The 25,099-nt window shown below is 41.7% G+C and overlaps 1 protein-coding gene across 2 annotated transcripts in view; it reads right to left on the reverse strand.

The window, feature by feature from the left end:
* OTUD7A (OTU deubiquitinase 7A) overlaps nt 1-21,765 on the reverse strand; it is a 112,959-nt gene extending 91,194 nt beyond the window's left edge. The window contains exons 1-2 of one of the 2 annotated variants that reach the window (XM_040969742.1): nt 21,677-21,765; nt 19,711-19,865 (exon numbers count right to left, since the gene is read on the reverse strand). In XM_040969742.1, the coding sequence (XP_040825676.1) occupies nt 19,711-19,861 (151 nt within the window). In that variant the 5' untranslated portion in view covers nt 19,862-19,865; nt 21,677-21,765. Of the gene's footprint in view, nt 1-19,710; nt 19,866-21,676 lie in introns of those variants that run through there. The other variant, XM_040969744.1, reaches the window with a different exon arrangement.
* Nucleotides 21,766-25,099: the final 3,334 nt, after the last annotated feature.

A 25,099-nucleotide genomic window follows, 5' to 3' on the forward strand; every position in this document is an offset into this window, starting at 1 on the left:
ATTTATAAAAAAGCCACAGAGATGGCAAGCAATGAAAAGATAGACCAAACAAAACAAATCACGAAATGTTAAATCTGTTATCACATCCAAATGTAGATTAAATACTTTAACTTAAAGACAGATGATGAGACTGGGATTTTTTAATCTCAATCATATATTACTTAGAAGAGTTAAATCTAAATATAAGGAATCAGAAATACTGAGAGTATGGTGATAGAAAAAATACAAATGAACACACAAAAATATAATGTAGTAATATTAATATTAGACAAGCTTTAAGAAGACTATTTAAAGGATAAAATGCTTATAATGATAAAGCAACTGTTCCTTTAGAAATACATAATAAGACTAAATGTACTTAGTGTCAAATCATATAAAATAAAAATGGACAGAAAATAAAAGAGATATATTCAAGTCTACCATTATAGTTGGAAATGTTAACTGTTTTCAGTAAAACAGATCAGATACTAGACTCAAAGCAAGTCTCATTTTTTTTTTAAACCAAAGGCTAAAATAATTCAGAATCTGTTCTCTCAGCAAGTGGAAGTTGTCAGGAAAGTGTAGGGGACTGTCTCTGCCCTGGTGCCCAGACTCCACGGGCACAGGCTGTAACTGTGGTGTGCCTTGGCAGTGTGCCAGAGGCTTCTCCCAGAACAGAAACTGGGATGCTGAGCAGGGGCAACTCTGAGGACACTTCCCAGTCACCTTCCTATCTCCCTGGGAAACTGTCAGGAGATTTTTTGAAAAAAAAAATTATTATTATTTTAATTTAAACCCATATCCCTGTTTTTGGTTCCCAACTCTGGCTACTGGCTCCAGCTTCCTGCTAACAAACTCTGGGAGGCAGCAGTGATGGCTCAAGTGATTTGATTTTCTGCCCCTCACAGGGATTGCCTGCATTGAATTCCTGGCTACTGGCTTGGTGGTTACAGGTGTCTGGGGGAGTGAATCAGAGGACAGGAACTTTATCTCACTCTGTCTAGCTTCCCCCCAAAATAAACATTTTAAAAAAGAATATTGTAAGTGACAAAGCCTAAAGCACTTACTATCTTCCACTTTATGGAAAAAGCATGCTTAAATATCAACCTAAAAGTTAAAAAACAGCAAATTTAACCAAAAGGTGATGTAAAGAAGAAAAAAGAACAAAGACTATATATGGCTAAAAAAATAACCCAAATACTGAGATGGTAGACCTCTAGCCAAATATTTCCAATATTTATCAATATTTATAATGAGCAGAACTTAATGAAATAAGTAACAAATCATAAAAAAAAACACCAGAAACACAAAGGCTAGTTGGGTAAAAGGCTGAATATATCCAACAACCTGAACTGGTATTGTGGTATAGTGGGGTGAGCCACTGCCTGTGATGCTGGCATGCCAATGGGTGCCATTCAGAGTTCAGCGGTCCACTTTTGATCCAGATCTTTGCTAATGGCCCCAGTGTTTGGGCCCCCATACTCAGGTGAGACACCTGGATGCAACTCCAGGTTACTGGCTTCTGCCTGGCCAATCACTGCTGTTGTGGCCATCTGGGGGAGTGAATTGGTAGAGAGAAGTCTCTCTCTCTTTCTTCTGTAACTCTGTCTTTCAAATAAATAAATGTTCCACTAGTCTTTGTATGCCAAGTTTAAAGACAGAAAAATCAATGTTGTAGAAGCCATGAATGTGGCTAACTTTAGGGAAAAGAAGGGAGTAGTAATGATGGGAGGAGCAAAGGGACTTAGGGCTGTTAATAGTCACAGCTTTGACTTATTTTTTGAGAAGCACATAGAGAGATGGGGGAAGAGGAGGAGGCGATAAGGAGGAAAGGAGTGGGGAGAAAGTGGGTGAGAGCAACAGAGTGAGCGTGCCCTTCCACTGGTATACTTAAATGTTTGTAACAGCCAGGACTGGGCCAAGCTGAAGCTGTAACCTGGAAACTCACTCCAGGTCCCCTGTGTAGATTGCAGGAACCAAATGACCTAAAGCATCCCTGTTTCCTGCCATGGTGTGTATCAGCAGGAACCTGGTGTAGGCAGCTGGATCCCTGTGCGAAGTCCTCAAGTCTGCTGAGGAACATGGCCGTCACAGCTGGTGGCTTACCTGCTAGGCTAAAGGCCCAGCCTTGTCATGGTCTTTGATTTGTTGTCACTGATGGTTACGTGAGAGGCACACTTCAGGAGAATTCATCAGGTTGTACACTTAAAATTTCTGTAACTTCTATATTTGGGAATACTTCAATCAGGAACTAAACATCATTTTATATCAACCTACGAATACTTCATCATTTTGCATTTAATTTGAATTGGAGTGGCTGCTTGGAATACATTTGATTTTAAAAAGGTGTTACTTCATGGCAAAATATAAAAAGGCAAGAATCAATCACACATACATGTAGTTTATATATTCACACCTTTTAAATGATTCTGACCAATATGGTTTTGTCTTAGTTCAAATTTAACACAAAAGCAGTAGAATTTGGTTCTTATTGGACTGAATTTTTTTCCCCTTACATAATAATTTATGCATGAGGAAGAAGAAAGTATGCAAAAGAGGCAAGATCATAAGCGTTAACATTTAAGGCAACCATGGAGAACTGCCATGGAAGTGGTCAGGAACTAGAAGATGGCAAAGAGTGACAGAAGAAATGTGACCTTTCCACGTATCAGGAAATAAAGAGAAAATGGTGAAGAAATTGATATTTTAAGTAGTTTCAGTTGTCTCCTGGGTTCTTCTCAGATGGTTTTCAGCACATCTAGTCCTCAAGAGTAACATGAGATAATACTGTCATGGATGAAGAACATATAGTGGTCAACTGCATGGAGGTGCGTGTGTTCACAACTGTTTTCAGCTGAGGTCCTGCCATGGTTCATCTTCCTGATGTCTACTCATCCTTTCACTGACTTTATACTACCACTTCATAGCTGCAGAAAGTAAAGGAGACAGTCTAGTGGCCCATCCAGCCACACAGTGGTGGTAAGTCAGGATGTTCTTCAGCTGACCTCAATAAACAATTCTTTCCCTCTTTTTTTTTGGTCAGAAAAATTGCAAAATAAAGTAGCGGGGGAAAATACATCAGAGGGATGAAGTCTATGCACAAGAAACTATCTACGACCTGGGAGAGTAAGGAAGAGTCTATTATCACATTCTCAGAACATGAATGGTAAGCCAAGCTGGTTCTCCATCCTGGGGAGAGACCAGCTCATTCGAGATCCTTCATGAGGTTCCCCTACAACCTCTACAATGGATATCCATTTCTCTCAGACCCTTCGAGTGACCCTCCACAGGGAATTCTTACAATTGGATGTCGTCGTGGGTCTCTTTAGACTAGAAGTCAGATTTCCCGATGCCAGAAGCAGGACACAGTCCCCTCGACATGGTTCCTGGTGTGGTGGGTCAAATGCCTGATGTGTATAAAGGCCTTGCTGACTCAGAGCCTCATGTGAATTGCATAGGTTTGCTGCCACAGTTGCCTGTCAGCATAGGATGATGCCACAGAATTCATACCTATTTGCTCTAAATTTGTTAATTCTAACTCCTCCACACAGGAACCAGGTTGGGTAACCCTCTAGACCCAGCAGGAGCTCATCATCACTACCTGATGTTTTTGGGACCCACATGTCCTCTCGTTTATTGTCCTTGATTTCTTTCATCCAAGATACAAACAATAATAATCAAGGTGCACATTTAAGATTGCACATCAAGGGGCCAGTATGGTAGCATAACAGGCTAATCCTCTTCCTGGAGGGTTGGCATTCCATATAGGTGCCAGTTTGTGTCATGGTTGCTCTACTTCCTATCCAGTTCCCTGCTTACGGCCTGGGAAAGCAGCAGAGGATGGCTCAAGTCTTTGGGAACCTGCACTTATGTGGGAGACTCATGAACAAGTTCCTAGTTTCAGATTAGCTCAGCTGTGGCCAATGTAGCCTTTTGGGGAATGAACAGTGGATGGAAGATCTCTCCTTCTCTGGCTCTCCTTTTCAAATAAAAAAATCTTTTTTTTTTTAAAGATTGTATATCAAGTTAGCAAGATTCAGAGTAAGAAAGTACATGATCTCCACCTTAGAACGTCAAGGTTCTAAAACCTCCTTCTCAGCCACCAGCAGCCCTGGGCATGGGAGAATGCTCCTGCCTGGGTCTAGGGAGGAGATGTCATCCAACTGGCCATTTCATGAAGAAGACGGTGGGCTGTGCATTAGGATTATCTGATTCAGCTTCAAAGAACATAAATGTCAATATCCTAAGATTTGTAGCAGAAGTTAGGCCTTTGAAAACCAGTTTTACTGGAAGTTCAATGTTAAATGTGAGACCTCTACGGCAGTGAAGATCTGAAACAATCTGTTCAAGTCAGGCTGCCCGGGTTTGCAAGGACAGTTGTGGCTGCAGAGGGAGGCCTCTGCCCAGACACCCTTCCTTCCCCTGTACCTGGGTCAGCCAGGTCTGCCTGGCACTAACGGCCTCCATTCCCCTGGCTCCTTGCTGGTCTCCAGGAGGTATGGAAAAAGGGGGCAGAGCCACCCCTGCCACAGGGGATGATGATACACGCTTAGATGACAGATGTTACTTAGTTATCCTCTAATTACTATATATAATTAACATTAAACAACTTGCATAGATTTATATAATTTGGTAAGTTTTTTTTAAAATTTGGTAAGTTTTGACATATGTCTATGAGGGCACTTTAAAAAGCTCACAGAAAATGGAAATCATTTTGGTGCAAAAAATTGAAATCCATGCACTCCAAAAAAGCTCACAGAAAATGCATATTCTGAATACCCTATGCGTAAGTTTAAAAAATTCTTTGCACCAAGCAAGCTTATATTTTGATTTCATTTTCCCATAAACTTTGGAGGTACCTTCATATAATATAAACCATCACCACAACCGAATGTTGAGCACATCTAGCACTCTTGAGCTCCTTTGTAATCCCGCCTCCTTGGACTGCTTTGCCATCTCCTCAAGATTCTATGTAATACAATGACTTGTATCCTCTTCCTATGGAATGGTGTGAATCTGCAGTTTTTCTTTAATGAAATTCTACAGTACATGCTATGTTACAATGCTATGTTGCAATCTGACTTCTTTAACTCAGCATAATTATTTTGAGATTTGGTCATGCTGTTGTGTATATGAAGTGTTCACTATTTTTAATTGCTAAGTCACATCCCAATGTATGGTTATACCACAATTTGCATACCCATTTATCTGTAATGGACATTTGGTTGCTTCTAATATCCAGCTATTACTAAAAGTGTTAAAATCATTTACGTGTAAGTATTAACATAGGTTAATATTATGTATACATTTATATATTTTTAGTTTTCGGGAGTAAATAAATACAGGGATGTGCAGTAACTGTGTAAGAGACTATCATAAACAGATGTGCGGATACAATGCAGTGTGCATTTCTATTTTCAAATCAAAGTTGGACTCCCAATGAAACTGTTGGATGTATCTTCACCATAGGATGTTGGACACTGCCATTGTCCATGCCTACAATGTCAGGATACACTTACATGGCAGAATGATGGACTTATGATTGTTTGTGCAGGATTGTAATGACATGGAAATTAGTATGGGGGGCAGTGATTTAGGGAGGGGGAAGAGAAACCCTGCAGCCTATGGAATTGTACAATGGAACAACAAAACAAAATAAAGAGACAGGCATTTTATAAGACAAAATGTTTGCAAGTATTTTCTTCCAATCTGAGATTTAACTTTGGATTCTCTTAACACTATTCTCAAAAAGAAGTTTTAAATTTTTATGAGGCCCAATTTACCTTTTTTCCCTTTTACAAATTGCTTGCTGGGTGTAATAACTAGAAAAATACTTTCTGAGAGTCAAGAAGATTTTCTCCTCGGCCAGCATTGTGGCATAGTGAGTTGTGTCTGCTTGCAACTGCAGATCCCATATCCGAGTGCTCATTTGAGTTTCAGGTGCTCTGCTTCCGAGCCATCTCGCTGCTCATGTTCCATGGAAAGTAGTGGAAGATGGTCCAAGTACCTGGGTTCCTGCCACCCAAGTATGGAGCTCCTGGCAATTGCTGGTACCCACCTGGTCCAGCCCGATCATTGCAATTTTACTAAGTAATGCTGTGTAGTTTCAGGACACAGGTGTTACATATAGCTGTCAGATTTCCTTCCATTTAATAATTTTGATGCTACTACAAACATTATTCTCAAGAATTTCATTTTCTGACTATTCATTGCAAATATATAGAAGTGAGACTGAATTTTGTATATTGGTCTTTTATTTTACCAACACTGCTGAATTCACTTATCAGTTTCAATAACTGTCAACTGAATTAGCTCTTCCAAGCTGTTAATCTCTTCCTTTGCAATCTGAACGCTTCTGAATTCTATTTGGTCACTTGATTGTCCTGCTCAGAGTCTCCAGCAAAATGTTGGACAGAGGTGGAGTTCTTTGAAAGAAAAGTTCATCACCCTGTAAATACCATTGAGTTTCCTAGAAATAGCTTGACTATCTGGGAGTTTGCTTTTATACTGAGGCCAGAACCTTCTGGATGTTTCAGTTAGTGCTTTTCCCACTGGGATGGTGGCTACTTTCTTGGCATTGTGTGGGCTGGGCACTGTTTCCCCGAGTCCTGTCATGTGGTTCTCTCTCCAGCTTGAGGTTTTCTTCACTCACAGGCCCTGGTCAGCACCCTGCTGAAAGGACGCTGTACACCCCAGGCCAATCCTGGGCCTTCTGTCTGTGCAGCATCCTTTCTCTGGTACTCTGACCTGTGGCTTATAGTCTCCTTGCCTCCTGGGGTCTTGGCTCTGTCTCTTCACACCAGTGAGTTAGTCTGGCTCCATTGGGTTCCTCTTCCCTAAAGCACACCCTGGAAACTCACTCTGGAAGTTTTCTCAAGGCAGCAACCTGGGAAACCACAGGACTGACTTTGCTTGTTTGCAACTGCTCAGGGATTGCTGTCCCATGTTGTCTGATGTTCAGTGCCTCATCAAACACGCTTTCTGTAATTTTAAAAAATTAATCCTACTTGAAAGAAGAGGAGAGGAGAGGGAATGAGAGATGGGAGAGAGTTGTTGAGATCTTGCGGGTTCATTTCCCAAATGACTTTAACAGCTGGGGCTGTGCCAGGCTGAAGCCAGCAGCCTGGAACTCAATACAGGTCTGTCACAAGTGTGGCAGAGACCCGAGGGCTTGAGCCACCATTGCTGCCTCTCAGGGTCCACATTGTCAGGGAACTGGATTCAGAAATAGAGGGGGACTTGAACCAGGTTCTGTGACATGGTAGTGACTCAAGTGCTGTGCCAGCTGCCTACCCAAACACACTTTCTGACACTCCATCTTGGCTAGATGCAGAGAGTTTTTTTTCCTGCTGTTGCCTGTTTTCAGAGTTTTAAATTATGATGATTGCCATCCATGCAGAAAAGCAGACACAGGAGTATAATATGCCTGTTTGCATCCACTGCCCAGCTTGGATAATACCCAATTCTTGGCTAACCGTGCTTCATTTCTACTAGCTTGTATATCCCCACCCCCTGCACATATCTATAGCTTCATCTGTTGATATTTCAGCAGGTACTTATTTCTTAGCACTTCTGCACTAAAAGAATCCCATTTAAAAACCATGAACAATAACTTTTAAATTATTATTAAGTGTCCAGTAAATGCTAGTGGTCAAGTTTTCCAGAATGCCTAAACATTTTCCTTTCTATTATTTTTAGATTTTTCTGAGATAGCGTTCAAGCCATTTGCACATGAGGGCACTGTTTGATAAAGTTCTTTAGTCTTTCTAATTCCACAGCATGGGTTGGTAAACTGCAGTCCATTAACTGCCTAACTGTTTGTATAAATTAAGTTTTGTTAGCATCTAGTTGTGAACAAATTACCTGGGGATGCAAAGATCTTTCTTTCCAAATCTCCAGCATCCAGACAAGAGGCCCTCAGTTCATGCTTACAGATTCACACTAGGAAAGCTTAGATTAAGTGGGAATTCTCACAGTGTGCAGCAGCCTGCCTTTTGCTGTACCAAGAAAACATTTCAAACTGGATTTAGACTGCAGGGCTACTTTTTATCTTCGAAAGCATGTAATTATTTGTGAGGGTATCTTCTGCCAGGGCTACTGTTGTGCGGTCTTGCCGCCTCTTCTATGGGAGTCAACCTAGCTCACATTACTGAATGCTACTCAGGACAGGTTTTCCCCAGGGTTGGGGCTCTGGGTGACACAGAAGGAGGTGGCGCTTGTTTCCTAGACTTGGCTTCCAGGAGGCATGGAGGTACATGAAAAAGATGGGCAAACACATAATTGGAGCTCATGGTGATGGGGAGGCTCCCACTCACATGGCAACCTCGAGACTCTGTGATGAATGTGGTTGGTTTTCCAGACAGAGCACTGAATTTCACACAGCTGAGACAAGTCAGAAGTTTGAATGAAGCCCATAAATTAAGGCAATGTTGGTATCTGTGGGTTGCAACCTAATAGAAAGGAATTGAGGGAAACAAGATTGACTTAATTGATCAGTGTGACAAAAGGACACAACAGATGGCGCTAATGGATCTCAGGCTGTGTTCAAGGCTGCTTAAGTACCTCTTTCTATGTGTAAAGACAATCTGTCTTCCTGGGCCAGGTCAGGCCTTAGAACTCTGATCTGTCTCCCACTCCAACCCCTGCATTTTATTTCTAATGTGAGAGTTGTTCCTAGTGGGGACAGAATAGTAAGAACAGCAGCCAACGGTTTCTTTAAGTGTCTACAGATTCCCTGACAAGGTAGTCCCAGCTCTGGCCAAATCACCATCAGACATCTGACTCTTCTGTAACACCTGCTTAGGATTTTGTCAGCAGCTTACTTTTGTGGTTTTGCCCATAGCAGTCCTCGGATCATGCAAATCTGACAACACTTCTGTTCGGGATTAAGCAGATCTAATAGCTCTCAGAGGAGGACATGCACATGGTATATCCAGCCTTTGGTGGTTTCATTCTCTTTCTGGTACCTGCCCCAACATCATGTATATCTAAATGTGATTTGCATGCTTAGCATCCTGCAGTTGCAATGGTGACTTGTGCGTTTCCAGGCAGAGATTCTCTGGGCTTCTCTGACCTTTTCTCTCCATTCTGCTTTCATCTGAATTCATCTACTCCGCTATGTACTCCATGGGTAACTATCCAAGGTTGTTGTCACAAGATTTCTGGATCAGTAGTTGGTTAATGTGAAACATTTACCTTTAGTACAAACTGTTTCTTTTACTAAACTTCCCCCATCTCTTTACCCATTTCTTGGATGCACTTCAGGGTGTATTATTATAGACAGTTGCTGTCTCCAAACTGGGAAAGTTTGCAAGGCATGAAAGTAAATATTAATAGCATTACTGACAAGCAATTTTAAATTGCCTCTCTGTGTGAGATGGACCATGGAAGCACACCATATGCACACAAATACTTGAAACTCAAGGGGCCTAGGAGCGTAAAAGAGACATCGCATTTCCTTGTAACATGTCTAAAAACTTTAGTTTTCAAATTATCAAGTCAACTAATAAACACATATGTGTCTTAAGATGCACAGATAGCTTCTCTATGCTTATTAGAGAATACAATTTAATTTATTGCCATTCTCTTTATTTTGTAAATTCCATAAAGATTCTGAAAAAAATTACAGCATATCCAGGTGCACATGGAGGATATGGCAGTTACATTGGAGTCTGCAGAGGATACCTGGTACCATAACAGAAGATGAAGGACAGAACAAATTGATCAACTGCCTCAGCCAAGTGTTGGCAGTGAATATCTGGGCAAATGGAGACTCTAAGGTAGACTATGTCACCCAGTGGATTCTGGAGATATTTCATCATGCTTGGAGTGGCAAGATCAGCAGTAATTCAAAACTGTTGAACTATTGAAACCTCATGAGAAAGACCCTCAGAGCATGCCCCTCATCAGGGATCCTGGGTGGTGTTGGGTGGCTGTCCTCTATCCCGGGGTGTAGAGGCATTTGGGAGGCTGAGTGTAGCTTCTCTTCTTGTCTCCGCCCTTTCCACAGATATATGAAGGAAAAAAGAGAATGTGGAAATTGTGATCTTACCCACCTTCCTGTAGTCCCAGACCCTTATCACCTTAATCAACTATGCAAAAATCATCAAAAGTAAAAAATTAATAATTTAAAATATCACACCAGCAACAGGTGAGATGCTAATTCCCAGTTGATGTTTTCCCTAAATGAATCTGGCTACTTTATGCAGGGAGTTTTTTCTTCCCTATGGATAACAAAAGTGAGTCATGGGCATGGAGAAAGAATATCTCAGTAGGGCATTAAAGCCCAAACTTCACAGTTACTGGAAAACTCTGAGACAAGCTTTCCCCTTAGGCAGAAAACTGTCACTTCATAAACCACTCATATGTTTGGTCTCAACACAATAATCTTTTTAACTTTTAATACATGTAAAATGGCCAGACATTAGCTGGGACATGGATGTTGGCAATTAGCTCTGTTTTTTAAATGGCTTTTGTGATCTACCCAAGTACTATTTGAAAATAAAAGCTAGCCATCTTAGAAATGAGTTCCTGAGACATTCTTTCTTTCTTCTTCTTCTTTTTTTTTTTTAGTTTATATTGCATTCAGTGAATGTGCTGTGGAGTTCTAGAAGGTGGGAAGGTACAAAGCCAACTGGTAGATGATGTGACTTTGTGGAATGAATCTAGCCTCTGGTGGCATGAGTGGGTTCAGCTGCTGTTTTTCCTATATTCTGGTTGTGCAACTCCAGGAAATTCTATTGGTCTCCATTTCCTGAGTATACAATGGGAGAATCAGCACTTCCTTTGCTAATTCATGGTGAACATAAGGTTGAATGATATTTCACATTTAAAAGCTTATAATACTCTATATAGCCAGCTACTGCTGTCAATGTTATTGTCCTTGTTTTTAAGAACTTCTATTTTGACAAGAAAACAAATGTGATTAAAACAAATGTAATTAAAAAAAGCATTGCCAAATATAGCACTTCCTCAGTATTGGAAGGCAGTTGGTCCCGGGTTCCCCTCTGGATACCCAAATTCACAAATGCTCATGTCTATTGTATGAAATAGCATAGAATTTGCACAGACCTACACACATCCTTCCCCATAATTTAAATAACCCTCAGACTACTTGCAATGTCTAACAGAATGTAAATGCTATGGAAATAATTACAATATATTGTTTAGGGAATAATGACAAGAGAAACAGTCTGCATATGTTCAGTATCAACGTAATTGTTTCAGAAGCTTCTGACTCATGATTGATTAAACCCAAAGATGCTGAAATAAGAATATGAAGTGCCAACTGCACATCTGTAGAAATCCAGAAAGTTCTGAGGATGGAAAGGAATGATTAGTTACTTTTAACTCATTCTAGACAGGGAGGCCATTTTCTTATCTCTCAAATCCCTATCAGATCTTCTTATTTTTTTAGTAAGCCCATCCATGAACGACCACCCTAATTTAAAATTGCACCACAATTGTACCCTCTATTCCCACCAGTTTGACTTAATAATTTAGTCTTCTCTATAGAACTGCTGAAATGCTTACTCTCTATGTGGGTGAAGGTTCTTGTCTGGTTTCATGCCCGCTGCTCTCTCACAGCAGCAGGGTCACCTTATTGAGGCTGGTAGGGTCCCAGCTTTGGGTGGGGCTCATTGATGATTCATGATGCAGGAGATCAGAATTTCAGTGGCTATGTGGGTTGAGTCCAGGGCCAGTGGGAAGAATGAACAATGAGCTTTAGCAGGGGCCCGAAGGTGCATGATGTCTGAGGAAAGAGAGGTTGAAAGAGCACAGAGGGCATTGAGGTGGGACGGATGGAACTGGGCCAGAAGTAGAAGGGACTTGAGTGCCAAATGCAGATGCTCACTCTTTCATGGGGTTTGGGAAATCAGAGTCATCTGTTCTGACATTTCTCAGGCCTGCTCTGGTGACACAAAGGACTGAAATGAAGGAGACATGACATCTGGGCACTGACCATTACTGGCTTTCGATGTCTTCATCTGTCTGTGTCTTGCTGTGCCTAATCTGTCCCTTTTATATCAGAGTCCTTGTCAATTACACAACTCTTTTTCATTGTTCTCCCTCTGTAATACAATAAATCCAATTTAAGTGATTTCTTTCTAAACTTTCAATTTTGAAATTAACAGGTAACACAAGACATGCTTCAGAGAGCATCCATGTATCTTGCACTCAGCTTCTGAAATCACTGAAAAATTTTAAAAACACTTTATACCTAAATTATTTACAATGTTCCAACCCAGGTCATAGAGAGGGCACTCAAGGAAAATACTGTCTTTTCTGAAACACCAACTTTCAGGGAAATCTTGACCCAAATAACTTTAACATCTTACAGAACTGACCAGTCCATATGGAAGCTGGTAATCTTTTGTAAACCTGGACAGGATTCAGTCCTGGCAAGATGAGCACACCACACTCTTTCTCTTGCCAAATGCTGCCATGGCACCTGAACAGAGTGCAGTGACTGCTGCTGGGGACACAGACAGAGGACAAAGGCAACAATTCAAGGCATCACAGAGCTAGTGGAGAGCTTAGAGTGTATATTCTCCATGCTCCTGGCTGCAGACACTGTGCAGTCCTAAATGCAGAGAAGGATATTAGTCGAAGGAGAAGCCTCCAGGCTCTGGCTCAGCACCAGAAAAGGGTCTCTAGTACTCACAGAAAACAGAAATGCCTAATTTACAGTTCTTCCTTCTAAAACACTTTCACTTAGTTTTCTATGTCCTAAGACATCAAGGAATTCTTTGACCACAAAAGGGGACAGCAGGAAGTTAAAACTGAGGCTGGGGAGCTTCCTGTACAATCAAGGGTTCTGAGGACCTTAGAAGGTGAGGAAAAGTTCATTCACTGGGTGGCTCCTTGGTGGATCTGGCCTGGGGACCTTTAACCTGCCAATCTGGTAGCAGCAGGTGGTCTGGGCATCAGTGACCCTGGGTGAAGCTCTTGGGTCCCGGGCAGCATGCTCTGGGTAGTTGGGAATGAAGTTTATAGAGGTTCTCGGGGAAGGCACAGGAGGAGGATCTTGGGGATGTTAGGGTTCATGTCCAGGTGAGGATTGACTATTGTGGGACTTCCATTGAAAGGGCCACTATACTTGCATGTAAGCCAGAAGACTGAGACCAAGTAGTTTGGAGTGAGGACAAAATACCAGCACATGTGGGAGGCCTGAGCTGAGGTAGGTATCATCAACCATCACTGAATATCATCCACTGACACACACTAAAGCTAGGGCTAAAGGCCTACCTGGCAAGGATGGATTACAGTACCCACCAGTGAGAGTAGCAACAGGGATGAGTAATGTTAGGCCGGGCCATGACACTAATCAGCACATAAGAGGATCAGGTATGTCGCCAGTATCTGTGGCAGGTAGATACTATAGAACTACTTCTTGTAGAACCACAATCTCTGTTGTCATGCATAAGATCTGTGGCTGGGAACAGGCCTGATGGGGTAGCTAAGAGGATGCCCTGGCTTGGCTGGGTTGGCAAGTGTGACAGCCAGAATGGGATTAGAAATCTGGGCTGGACATGGCTGCAGTCTCCCTTGGCAAGGATGTGGACTGGGTCTGGGGAACACCAAACTGGGCTAGACTCAAGCACTCATTGGTACTCCTGAGAGCCAGGGTGGGTATAGAAAACTGGCTGGGCTAGGTCTTGGCTTCTGCTAAATGATGTGAGAGCCGTGTCTGGTTGTGGACCAGGTGTGGCTATATTGCAACACCCAGCAGTAAGAACCCCAGAATAAGTATTGGCCAGTTGGGTGATGACACTGTTCCTGCCAGGACAAGAGGAAGACAAAGTCAGTCTGGGCCAAGGGGCTACCAGTGTGCACAACATCTGCTACTGGGAAGAGACCTGATAGAGGAACTTGGGGAACTCGTTTGTCAGGATGCAGTCCTTGCAGGTGAGAGCAAAAACCAAGGAGCAGCCCAGGTCAGGCCAGGTTACAGTACCTGCTGGCATACATGTGGGTCAGGTCTGGGGGTAGGCTAGGCTAGGCCAGTTCACAACATCCTCTGGCAGATGTGAGAAACAGGATGGGGTACAGAATGGGCTGTGTCAGGCTGCAACACTAGCCAGTTCACATTAGGACCAGGACTGGGGGCTGGCTGGGATGGGCTAGGCTGCAGCACCCACAAAACAGAACTGGAACTTGAGGCCAGGCTGGACTGAACCAGGCTGCAGTACCTACTGGTGGATGCCAAGGCGAGGTGAGGCATGCCAGCCTGGGGGCAGTGGGTGCCGGGTCCATGAGCCCCCAGGGGCAAGAGGTCTGGTGAGGCCTGGGTCACCTGCAGGTGGGCCCAAGGTCATGGGCCAGGTGACCCAGGTCTGTGAGCCCCAGTGGCAGAGAGCCTGGTGGGGCCCTGTTGTCACTGTGCCACAGTAGGGTGAATAGAACCTCACTCACCAAAGTCGGCTGTAGGACTGAAGGAACTTGTCCACACATCCAAAACTACTAAAATACGAAGGCATCAGGACTGGGGAAAGCAATCTCTTCAAGCTGTTTGTGAATTCTTGGGTTCAACCCTGGCTGCATGCGTGTAGATCTGAGCCTAATCAACTTTAATAAACTCTGAATACTCTCATAGGTCACCGCCAAAGTCCAGATTGGTCACAAAAATGCAAACAAGTAAGACAAAATCCAATACCTGGACTTCTGCAAGACTTGACCTTGGAACCACAATCCACAGAGTTCCAGGGCCTCCTGGAACTTGGAAGTCTGATTTCATCTAGGGTGCTTCTCTCCCAAGATAAGCATAACAACATTTGCTTAACAATGACCAGAGTCTCATAATATCAAAGTGCTTAGGATAAAATCCTAATTATTTAGCATAACAAATAAACATAAAAATCCTTAGAGAAATGTCAACAGATGCTGTGGGGATGAAGCACTTTGGAATTATTTGACAAAGACTTTAAAATGGTTGTTATGAATATTTTCCCATAAGTGAAATAGAATAATCTTGAAAAACACAGAATGTCTCAGTAAAGATATCAGATACAAACAAGAACCAAGCAGTGAGAAGTGACTGAGCAGTGACTTTCTAAGAGAAAGCAATGTAATATAGTCCATTAATAGTTTATAGAGAAAAAAATCTACTTCACTACAGAATTAATGATACAGGAAATACACAGAAAATAAATCTTTATCTATTCATGATAAAACTCAGAACAAGCTTACAAAGTAATTTCCTGGGGCCACCACTGTGGGGTAGTGGGTGGAACTGCCATCTGTGACACAAGCATCCACTCTAAGTGTGGGTTTGAGTCCTGGCTGCTATACTTCCGATCCAGCTCCCTGCTAGTGTGTTTGGGAAAGCAGTGGAAGACAGCCAGTTGTTTGGTTCCCTGAAACGCATAAGATAGACCCAGAAGAAGCTCTGGGTTTCTGGTTTTGATCTGGCCCAGCTCTGGTTTTTGTGGCCATTTGGAAGGTGAACCAGTGGATGGAAGATCTCTTTTTCTTTTTCTCTCTCCCTCTTTCTTTCTCCATAACTCGGTCTTTCAAATCAATAAAGTCTCAAAAAAAAAAAAAAAAGTAAATTTCCTCCATCTAATAAAGAGGCTCTACAATAACTTAGTAGTGAACATTCCACTTCATGGTGAAAGAATGAATGCTTCTTCTGAGATTACAAACAAGGCAAGGATGGATTTTTTTCTTCTACCATTCCTGTCTGTTTAACTAGAAGGCCAAGCCAGTACAAAAAAGTCAAGAAAAATGAAAAGGGCACATGATGGGAAAAGAAGAAACAAAACTGTACTTCTTCCAAGACAACATAAGGGGCTGATGGTGTGGCAGGTTAAGCTGTTGATTATGATTCCACACTACTCTACTTTTGACCTAGATTCCTGTTAATGTGCTTGGGGAAACAGCAGGTGATGGCCCAAGTGTTTAGGCTCTGCTGCTGCTGCAGCCATTTGGAGAGTGAACCATTGGATAGAAGATCTCTCTCTCTCTCATTTCCAACCCTGCCCCTTGTCATTTTGCCTTTCAAATAAATAAATCCTCAAAAAAACCCACAACATTCTTATTAGTGTAGAAAATCCCCACCCCACAGTGCCTTAGAACAAGAAGCTGAACTTACCTTTAGCAAGATTTATGGATACAAAATTAACATACAAAATTAATTCTATTTTTATACTAGCTGTGAAAAATAGAAGCTCAAGGTTTTAGAAACTACACATGTAGTAACTAAGAATCCTTGGAAATCTAAACAATGTAATTATCTACTAAAAATCTATGTGCTAAACACTATAAAGTGTTAATGAAAAAATTCAAAGAGGCTCTTAAGAAAAAACAGTCCTGTGACATCTCAAGGATTGAAAGACTCAACATAGTTAAAATTCATTACAGAGCGAACATAATTTCAATCAAAATCCCAGCATGATATTTTATAAAGTGATAAGGTGATTCTGAAATTTGTATAGAAAGGCAAAGAAATTAAAATGATTGAAATACTTCTGAAAAACAAAACCAATTTAAAGAAATCATGCTACTTGAGTTTAACATTCACTACAAAGCTAGAGTGATTGATAAGTGCAGTCTGGTAAAAGAATAAACATAATGTATAATGGAATAGAACCAGTGACAGGAAGTAGATTCCCTCAAAAGCTCTCAGTTGGTTTTTAACAAATGTGCAAAGTCGATTCACACTCAGTACAGAAAGGATAATCTTGCAACAAATAGTGTTGAAACAACAGGACAACCAGTTATTTTATATGTCTAAAAATGAACCTCGAGCTAAATCTCATGTTATTAAAAAATCAGCTCACAGTGGGCTACAACTCAATTTGCAAAACATCAGAGTCTTCCAGAACCGCGTGGAGAACATCTTCTTGATCTGGAATTATGCAGAGGTGCTTACACACTTCACTCAAAGCAGGATCCTTAAATAAATAGTTGATAATTTGGACTGCATCAAAAGCAAAAGCTTTTGCTCCACAAAAATCACCATTAAAAAGAATGGAAAGTCAAGCATACTGGAAGAAAATATTTGCAAATCACATACGTGACAAAGGATTTATACTCAGAATAAACATAGAGCTCTCAAAAGTCAAGCACAGAACAAATAATTCACTTTGAAACAGCGCAAAGCTTGAACAGATGTTTCACAAAAGAGAACACACAGGAGGAAAACAACACGAAAAAATTTCAACATCATTAGTCATTCAGGAAATGAAAACTAATGCCTCAAAGAAATACCACCATACAAGGGATTTCAAAAAATCTGTGGAAAATGGAATTAAATGATGAGTTCATTTTGGTGCTAAAATGTTTTGAAACCTATGCATAGTTTTTTTTAAATAATACACATTTTTCATGAACTTTCAGCAGACACATCCTACATCTATTACAATGGCTAGAACTGAAGAGAAAAAAAGTAAAAGCAACAAAATACCAAATGCTGGTGAGGATGGGAAGAGCTGAGGTCTCAGGTGTTGCTGTTGGGAATGCAAAATGGTGTACGCACTCTGGGAAACAGTTGGTAGTTTCTTATAAAATGAAACAGAATACTGATCACTGGAGATAGTATACCATCTCTATTTATTCTAGTGAAATTAAAGCTACAGTAACAACAGCAGCAAAAACAAACCTGATCCTAAATGCCTGTGCAAGCGGTTGCCATAACTGCCAAAGACTGGAAATGATTGAAATGCCCTTTCACAGATGACTGAACAAACAGGCTCCATCCAATCCATAAAATGGGTTCTGTTCCCCCAGGATAAACAAACTATTGAGACACTAGTTTGGTGAATGGCACAAGAATCCTGTAAGGTGAAAAGAAGCCAGCTTTGAAGTTTTGGTTCTACAGGCAATCAGATGACTGCACTGATCTGACATTCTTGGAAGGAGACAAACACAAATAAGACAACTAGGCAGTGGTTGCCACTGGCTAGGGTGGGGAGGGCCTGATTTCCCAAGGAGCAGAAGGGAGTATGTGGAGGTGAGGAAGTGCTTCCACCTCCTGGTGCCAGTGGTGATGAGACAAAGCTACACATGCATCCAAATGCACACCTATACCAAAAGTCCGCTTTTCTGTATATTAAAATTTTAAAAACAAAATTAAGAAAAAAATTGATAATACTTGCCTTCCATTTAAAACTGTTTAGAAACCACTAACAATGCCTGCACTAGTGAGAATATCAGCAACCACAAGCATGGTGTTCTACTGTTCTGAGATCCTGTATGTGCCGCTCCCTTCAGGAATCTTAAATCATAATTTCAATATCTGCAACTACCCTGTAAAGTTGGTTTGGCTAAATTTACAGAAAACGCAGGTGAACAGAGGAAAACAGTAAATGGGTGAGTTTGATCTTGAACCCCACTCACTGCCAGTCTCAACTTATTTCTCCACCCTGCTGGTCATTAAATTAACACGGCAGGGGAAACAGGTAGGAATACACAGAATCTGAAGAGCGGGAGGTAGGCATCTCATTTGGCTCAATTTACCAAGAAAGTTGTCTAAGCACATTTCATTTTAAACCTTGAGTTTGAATTTCTGAACAATTGAAGGAAATTTTAAAACTATTTTCTTGCCATTGTTTTTTCTTATCCTCTAACTTGTGGAGGATTTTCTTCTTCATTTCTTTAAAGATTTATTATTATTATTGTTATTATTTGGAAAGGTAGAGTTAGTTATACAGAGATGGACACACACACAGAGACATGCACACACACACACACACACACACACACACACACACACACACACACACACACACACATTTGGGCCGCTTCCCAAATGGCTACAGCTCCCTCTGGGTCTCTAGTGTGAGTATAAAGGCCCAAGGAACATGGGTCATCTTCCTCTGCTTTCCCAGTGCATTAACAAAAGAGCTGGATTGGAAGTGGAGCAAGTGGGACTTGAACAGATGGTCATATGGGTTATTGGCATTGCAGGCGGCAGTTTTATTGATTATGACACAATGTTGGCCCCAGTTCCTAATTTTCCATAGGGCTGAAAAGATATTTTCGTTTGTACAAGTGTCTTATTCTCCCCCATATGACAAACAATAATGTGACTTAGGATCCCTGAAGCATTTACTAACGCTACAAACGGCAGTCTATGCATTTGAAGTCAAGAATCATTATAATACATTTCCCCTCACATACCTGGTTCTAGAAAGGTGTAACGGATTCTCCCCTCATCTCCTTGTCATCACCATCATCAAAATAATTTACTAAATAAAAGTACTCATTGTAAAAACTTTAATTTTTGCTTCATCAACTATACCTGTATCAAACATCATATGGACAGTGCATACTTCTCATGTAGCAAGTGAAATGCTTTTGAAAAGACTGAAAATGAATTTTGTCTTCTTTCTTATTAATTATGTCCGATTATTTTACTGGATACTCAGATATTTCATTTCCACTAAAAACTTTATCCTTATTTTTGTGTCAGTTAAGACAGAAGATGAGGTCTGACATAAATTTATTTTCATGAATTTTCTGTTATTTTCTCTAATATAGCTTCTTAAAAATCATTACTGTTAAGCCTTGACTCAGTATCTGTAGGACTTAACACATAATAAAGTCTATTTAATTACTTATGCATTTTTACTGTAGAGATTTGGGCAGTCTATTCCACACTCAAAACAAAAGTCAGAAATAATTTCATTTTCTTCTACTCCGAAATGGGCCAAATACAGAGTACTACTGTTGTCAGGAAATGGGGTCTTCTAGGCAGGTGGGATGGGGGGTATGAGGGAGTAGGCTCACCTTCCAGCAGGTCTCTGGCCAGACCAGGTTCTGCCCCTGTGGACCGAACAAAGTCTGACAGGACTGCGTCCATATCAAGAGTCATAGGATCATGTAGAAGTGCTGCCCAGCACTCAGCCGAGGTGGGGTTTGGAAGCAGACTAGAAACCATCCATCTGTGGGAAAGAAGAGAAAAGGCATCTCACCAATGATGCAGATGAATAAATGAGACTTGACGGAGGAAATGCATCATTGCCACCTGTGGCTACACAACTGCCTTGGGAGAACTTCCTTATTCTTCATGGAAGATACTGTGCCATAAAAATCAAACTAAAATGCCATTCCTCCACACATGCCAAGAGGGACTAGGAATGCCATGGTCACAACATTTGTGACCCCTAAAAAATCATAGGTCGAAATTTGACCCTCATGATGATGGTGTTAAGGGGTGGGATTTTTGGTGATTAAATCACAGGGCCCTTAGGAATGGGACTTACGCCCTGATAATAGTAGCCCAAGGCAGACCTCCTGCTCCTTCTCCACTGAACAGAGTGAATGGTGCCATCTATGAGGTTGGAAGTGGACCTCAACAGAACCCAAATCTACTGGTACTATCATCTTAGACCACTTAGCCTCTACAACTGTGAGAAATATATTTCAGCTACTTGGAAGCCACCTAGATTAAGGTATTTTGTGACAGCAGGCTGTTCAGACTAAAGCAAGTTTCCTTCAGTAGTTCTAATACCTTTGGCTTTAAATTCTGTTAATTCTAATAATAACTGGAGTGCATTTGTGTGTGTTTATGTGTATGTTTTGGGGGAGATAGGCATGAATATTTAAAAAACCCCAAATATTTCAATACTAGACTGTTTAGATTAATTTGGAGTCATTCAATTTCTAATCCTCTTTCAGATTATAGATATGTTATAATTTCATGATGTAATTGCATTATCCACCACATCCAAATGTTGCTAACATTAACATGCCATCCCGTCAACCTCAGACCTGACCCTTCCTCCAGCTCTTATGAAAAACTCCAGGCCAATTCAGTTGAATGAAATCCAAATTTGCTGAAAGTGATGACTAAACTATTTGCTATCTCTCTAAGAGTTGTCATATTCACAATGACAATATGTCAAAATTTATTAGGAAGCCAAATTTCCTAGGAAGAATAATCTCAGTCAGAAAGCTGCAATGGACATCTGGCAACTTGACCCTATGCTGACAATGGCAGCAACTGTTGGGGAAAAGCAAACATCACATCACATGTGGGAATGACTCACTTTAGTGAACCCATTCTGGGGTCACTGGGCTGAGTCATGGTTGATCAAACGCAAATGCCAGCTTGTGCTGGCAAAAATAAGCGACAAGCAAATTACGGCCTATGGGCCTAATGTAGTCTATCACTGGTTCTGGTGAAAAAGAAAAAAAATGTATTGGAACACAGCCATACCCATTCATGTACCTATTGTCTATGGGTGCTAGTGCCCATGACTGAGTTGAGCTATAAAAATACGCCATAAGACCTACAAAACTAAAAAGATTGGTTGCCTGAACATTTCTGGGGAGTTTGCTGAACCCAGTATAGATGAGGATACTTTTTCACCAGCAAGGAGGTAAGTGATCTTACAAACTAGGCAGTGTGTTTGATGTCTTTGCCAGTGAGGGCAGACTGTTCTTTCATAGTCACCATAGAGATGTGTGTGCTTAGTGCTTGTGTTTTAGAGGTGGGCATGTAGGCCTAGCCTGGGCACCAGCTCCAAGTCGGACTGGCTGTGATGTGTGCTTCACCTCTCTGTGCCCACATGCGTCTCTACACAGAGAAATAAGCTCATGCAACTCGGCAAATTAAGGCTGGGAGAACTGAGTGTCTCAGACACAGTGATCTGTAACCTTAGGCAACCTGATTATGATGGCATTTGGTTGTACAAGGTCCTATGTGGGTGTAATTTTGGTTCATGTGGCTAGAAACAGGAAAATGTTTAACCTGATGTTTATGGAACCCGTTAGGAAACTGTCTTCTTCCTTCCCTCCATGCACCGGAACCTCGGCTGGGAGAAGGTCTTCCGTTGCTGCCACCTGGGGGATAAACGGGAGAACAAGAGCATGTGAGTTTCTGTACCTTCAGTCCCAGTGTGCTTCCTACTGGACAAGGCACACCCTCTGCCTTCCTGGGCCCTACAGGCACTTGCCAGCTAGCTGGGCATCTACTTCCACATGCAGGGGGCTTACAGAAGCTGTATGTCAAGTTTTTTTTTTTTTCAGTTTGGCAAGTCCTTATATACCAAAGAGAATCATGTTTACAGACTAGAGCTTTTTTTAAACCTTATTATATTGTCAACACAATAATTTCAGCTATTATGGTAAAATATACAAAACATGAAAATGACAATTTCAGCCACTTTTAGGTGTATAGTCCAGTGATTTGAAAATGCACCCACATCCATCTCCAAAACCTTTTAAACTTCCACAATTGGAATTCTGCATCTGTTAAGCACTAACTCCCTCTCTCCTCAGCCTCTGACCACAACTCCAACTCTACTTTCTATTTCCATGAGTTTGACTCCTCTAGGTACTTCTAGGTATCTCTAGGTAAGTGGAACCATGCAGGATTTATCCTTTTGTCACTGGCTTATCTCACTTATCATGAGGTCTTGGCATTAATGTTGTAGCACGTGCTAGATCTTCCTATTCCTTTTAAGGTTGAATAATGTTCTATTGCATGGACAGAGCACATTATGTTAATCTATACATCCATTGCAATCTCAGTTGTTTTATATGCATACCAGGTTGCTAGGCTTTCAACTTGACAAATGATCATCAGCATTAGAGCCATGTGTGTTCCTATCTTCTCCACTATATTTTGTCCTTAACACAGAGATGGTATGTAGGCTTAAAATGATGTATGTGTGTGTGTCTGTGTGTATATGCATGTCTCTGTGTGTGGCAAGAAGCTACTGTAAATTTCAGACTCAAGACTTTTTAAATCTACTATGCCACAACTTAGATTTCATAATCATGCCCAGTGGTGTTAGAGCCCAATGGGTAGAGATGGGTCAGGATGCACCTGGTTGACCTTTCCCAGGGCCACTCCATCTGAAATCCATTGCTGTGCCTTTGACCTGTCCTTCCTGAGCCAAGGCACTCCCTGGTTGGCTGCTAGCACCAGGCTCAGGCTGGCTGAGTTTCAGCTCTATTCACCTAGCATAAAGGCACAGGGCCTTTAGATGTCCCTCAGCCACTCTGGGGAATGGGTATGTCAGGCTCTCCTCACTGTGATAGTACCTCACTGTGCTCACTGTGCTTAGGACAGGCAGTGCAGTGAACCAGCCTCCTAGGACCAAAACAGCATTGCAAACTTATTGTGTGACCATGGCCATGCTATTTCATCTCTGTACACCTCAGTTTTTTCATCAGTAGAACAATAACAGTAATACTACCTTATAGTTATCATGAAATGTAATAAGTTAGTGCATGAATGCACTGGCATAGAGTACTTGTAGACATGGGCCCCAATTCAGTCCTTGCTGTCCCAAGTTTCCACCTAGAAGCAGAACTGCTGCCCCCATACCACTGAGTGACAGGCCGCCATTGCTGGGGACCCAAATGCTGCCCCAGTGTCCTCGGCAGATAGGCAGCAGGCAATGCCAGTGAGTGTAGAACTTGAATACAGAACGACATGAATTCTAGCCAAGAATGCCAGGTGCACGAAACTCCCTGATGTACTGATGCTCAGACATGCAGGAAAGTCTGTACATTTTCCCTGTACCTTCTCTCTGGCTTTGCTCCAGTGCCAAATGTGAGGCAGAAGATGGGGTGACCAACAAATGCACAATGGATGGCTGATGGAAAGTCTTGGAAAGGAAGGTCAGAAGCCCATCAGAGCCTCAGTCCTCTTCCTGCAAACTACAGGTGCTGGCAGGTGAGTAAAGAAAATTTCTGTATTTGCTATGGCTTTGTAAAATTCTGAGACAGGCGAGTAGTGCATTAAAAACTGGTGAAAATGAAATGAAATGAAAACTGATAAAAAACAAAACACAGATTCATTGCTGCCTTTTATTTCTACATATCCATGGATCTGCCATTCTCTGGATTCTTAGAGGTCCTGAGAAAAAAGACAACAGAAAAGGGTTTCATTCAAGGGCACACTGGCTAAAAATCCTTACCTTGCATGTGCTAGGGGAGTAGTAACCAGTGGTGGCACAAACCAGGCTTGGGCCACAGACCATCTCTTTGACAAAGGCAACCAGGTCCTTCTGTCAGTCATGTTTATGTATGAGAATCACTATACATGTCCTAAGACCAGGATACCTGGAAGGCACCCTCCTAAACTCAGTTCGCTGGATAACTTTCATATTTTTGGGTGGTTCTTTTTATTACCCACCTTTACATGTGAGGGTACTTGAAGTTTTGGGAAGAGATAAGACTAGCCCCAGACTGTGGGACACAGACAGATGTGCCTGGGCATATACATGCCACACTCCTTGTTTGTCTCACTTCTGTTTCAGCAGAGTTCAGGTAAAACATGTTTGCATTATATTTGCCTGCAGATCTTATAGCCAGCAAGAGGAAGGTGATGTGGGGCTGTGTGTGTGGAGCCAGACTGCAAGTTAAGGGCAGCGGCTTGCGGCCTGACCACTTGGGGAAGATTAAAGATCAGGGAGCCTCTTGTCCATTCATCAAGGCCTCGTGTGTAGCATCCCTCCCAACAGAGGTCCATGTGCCTGAGGTCTCTGGTTTACTCTGGTCTCTTTCACTGTCCAGGTTTCACAGTGTGTGGCCCACAGGAGGGCCCAGGCCACACAGGTGAAATAGATATGGCACCTTCCAAACATAAGGAAGTCAAAAGAAACAGAATTTTAATGATTCTGAAAAATTAGTGCAAAAAAAAAAGGCAAGATCAGCTTTACATTCTGCCTTTTCCTCAGACTCTGCAGTCCTGGGGAGCTCTGTTGGGAATATATGTCACAACTGGAGTGACTGACACTATGACAGGGCCAGCTCAGGTCAAAGTGATATAAGTGTGGAGCAGGAACTTGCCACTTCTGTCTTATGATGCAACTCAGTGGACACAGGTATCAGGGCACAGAGGAGAGAACAGATGTGGGGTTGAGTCAAAGACCTGGCTGGGCTGAATGCTCACAATGTCCTGGCCACAAGACTCCACTTCTTTAAGGCTTTGCTTCCTCATCTGAACAATGAGGATGTTAAAGACCCTGCCTTTTACTTGCTGTGAGGATGAAGTGAGATGATACATAAAGTGAGATGATACATACACACACTTTTATCATTATTACCAACATCATTTCAAACAACTGAGCAACTGCATTATTTTGGCATTGACAAACTGTCCTCTATCACCCAGACATGTCTACATGGATATTTCAAGAAGCTTGAGGAAAAATAGAGT

This window comes from Ochotona curzoniae, unplaced genomic scaffold, assembly GCF_017591425.1.
Source record: "Ochotona curzoniae isolate NIBS_2020 unplaced genomic scaffold, NIBS_Ocur_1.0 scaffold_4701, whole genome shotgun sequence".
NCBI lineage: Eukaryota > Metazoa > Chordata > Mammalia > Lagomorpha > Ochotonidae > Ochotona > Ochotona curzoniae.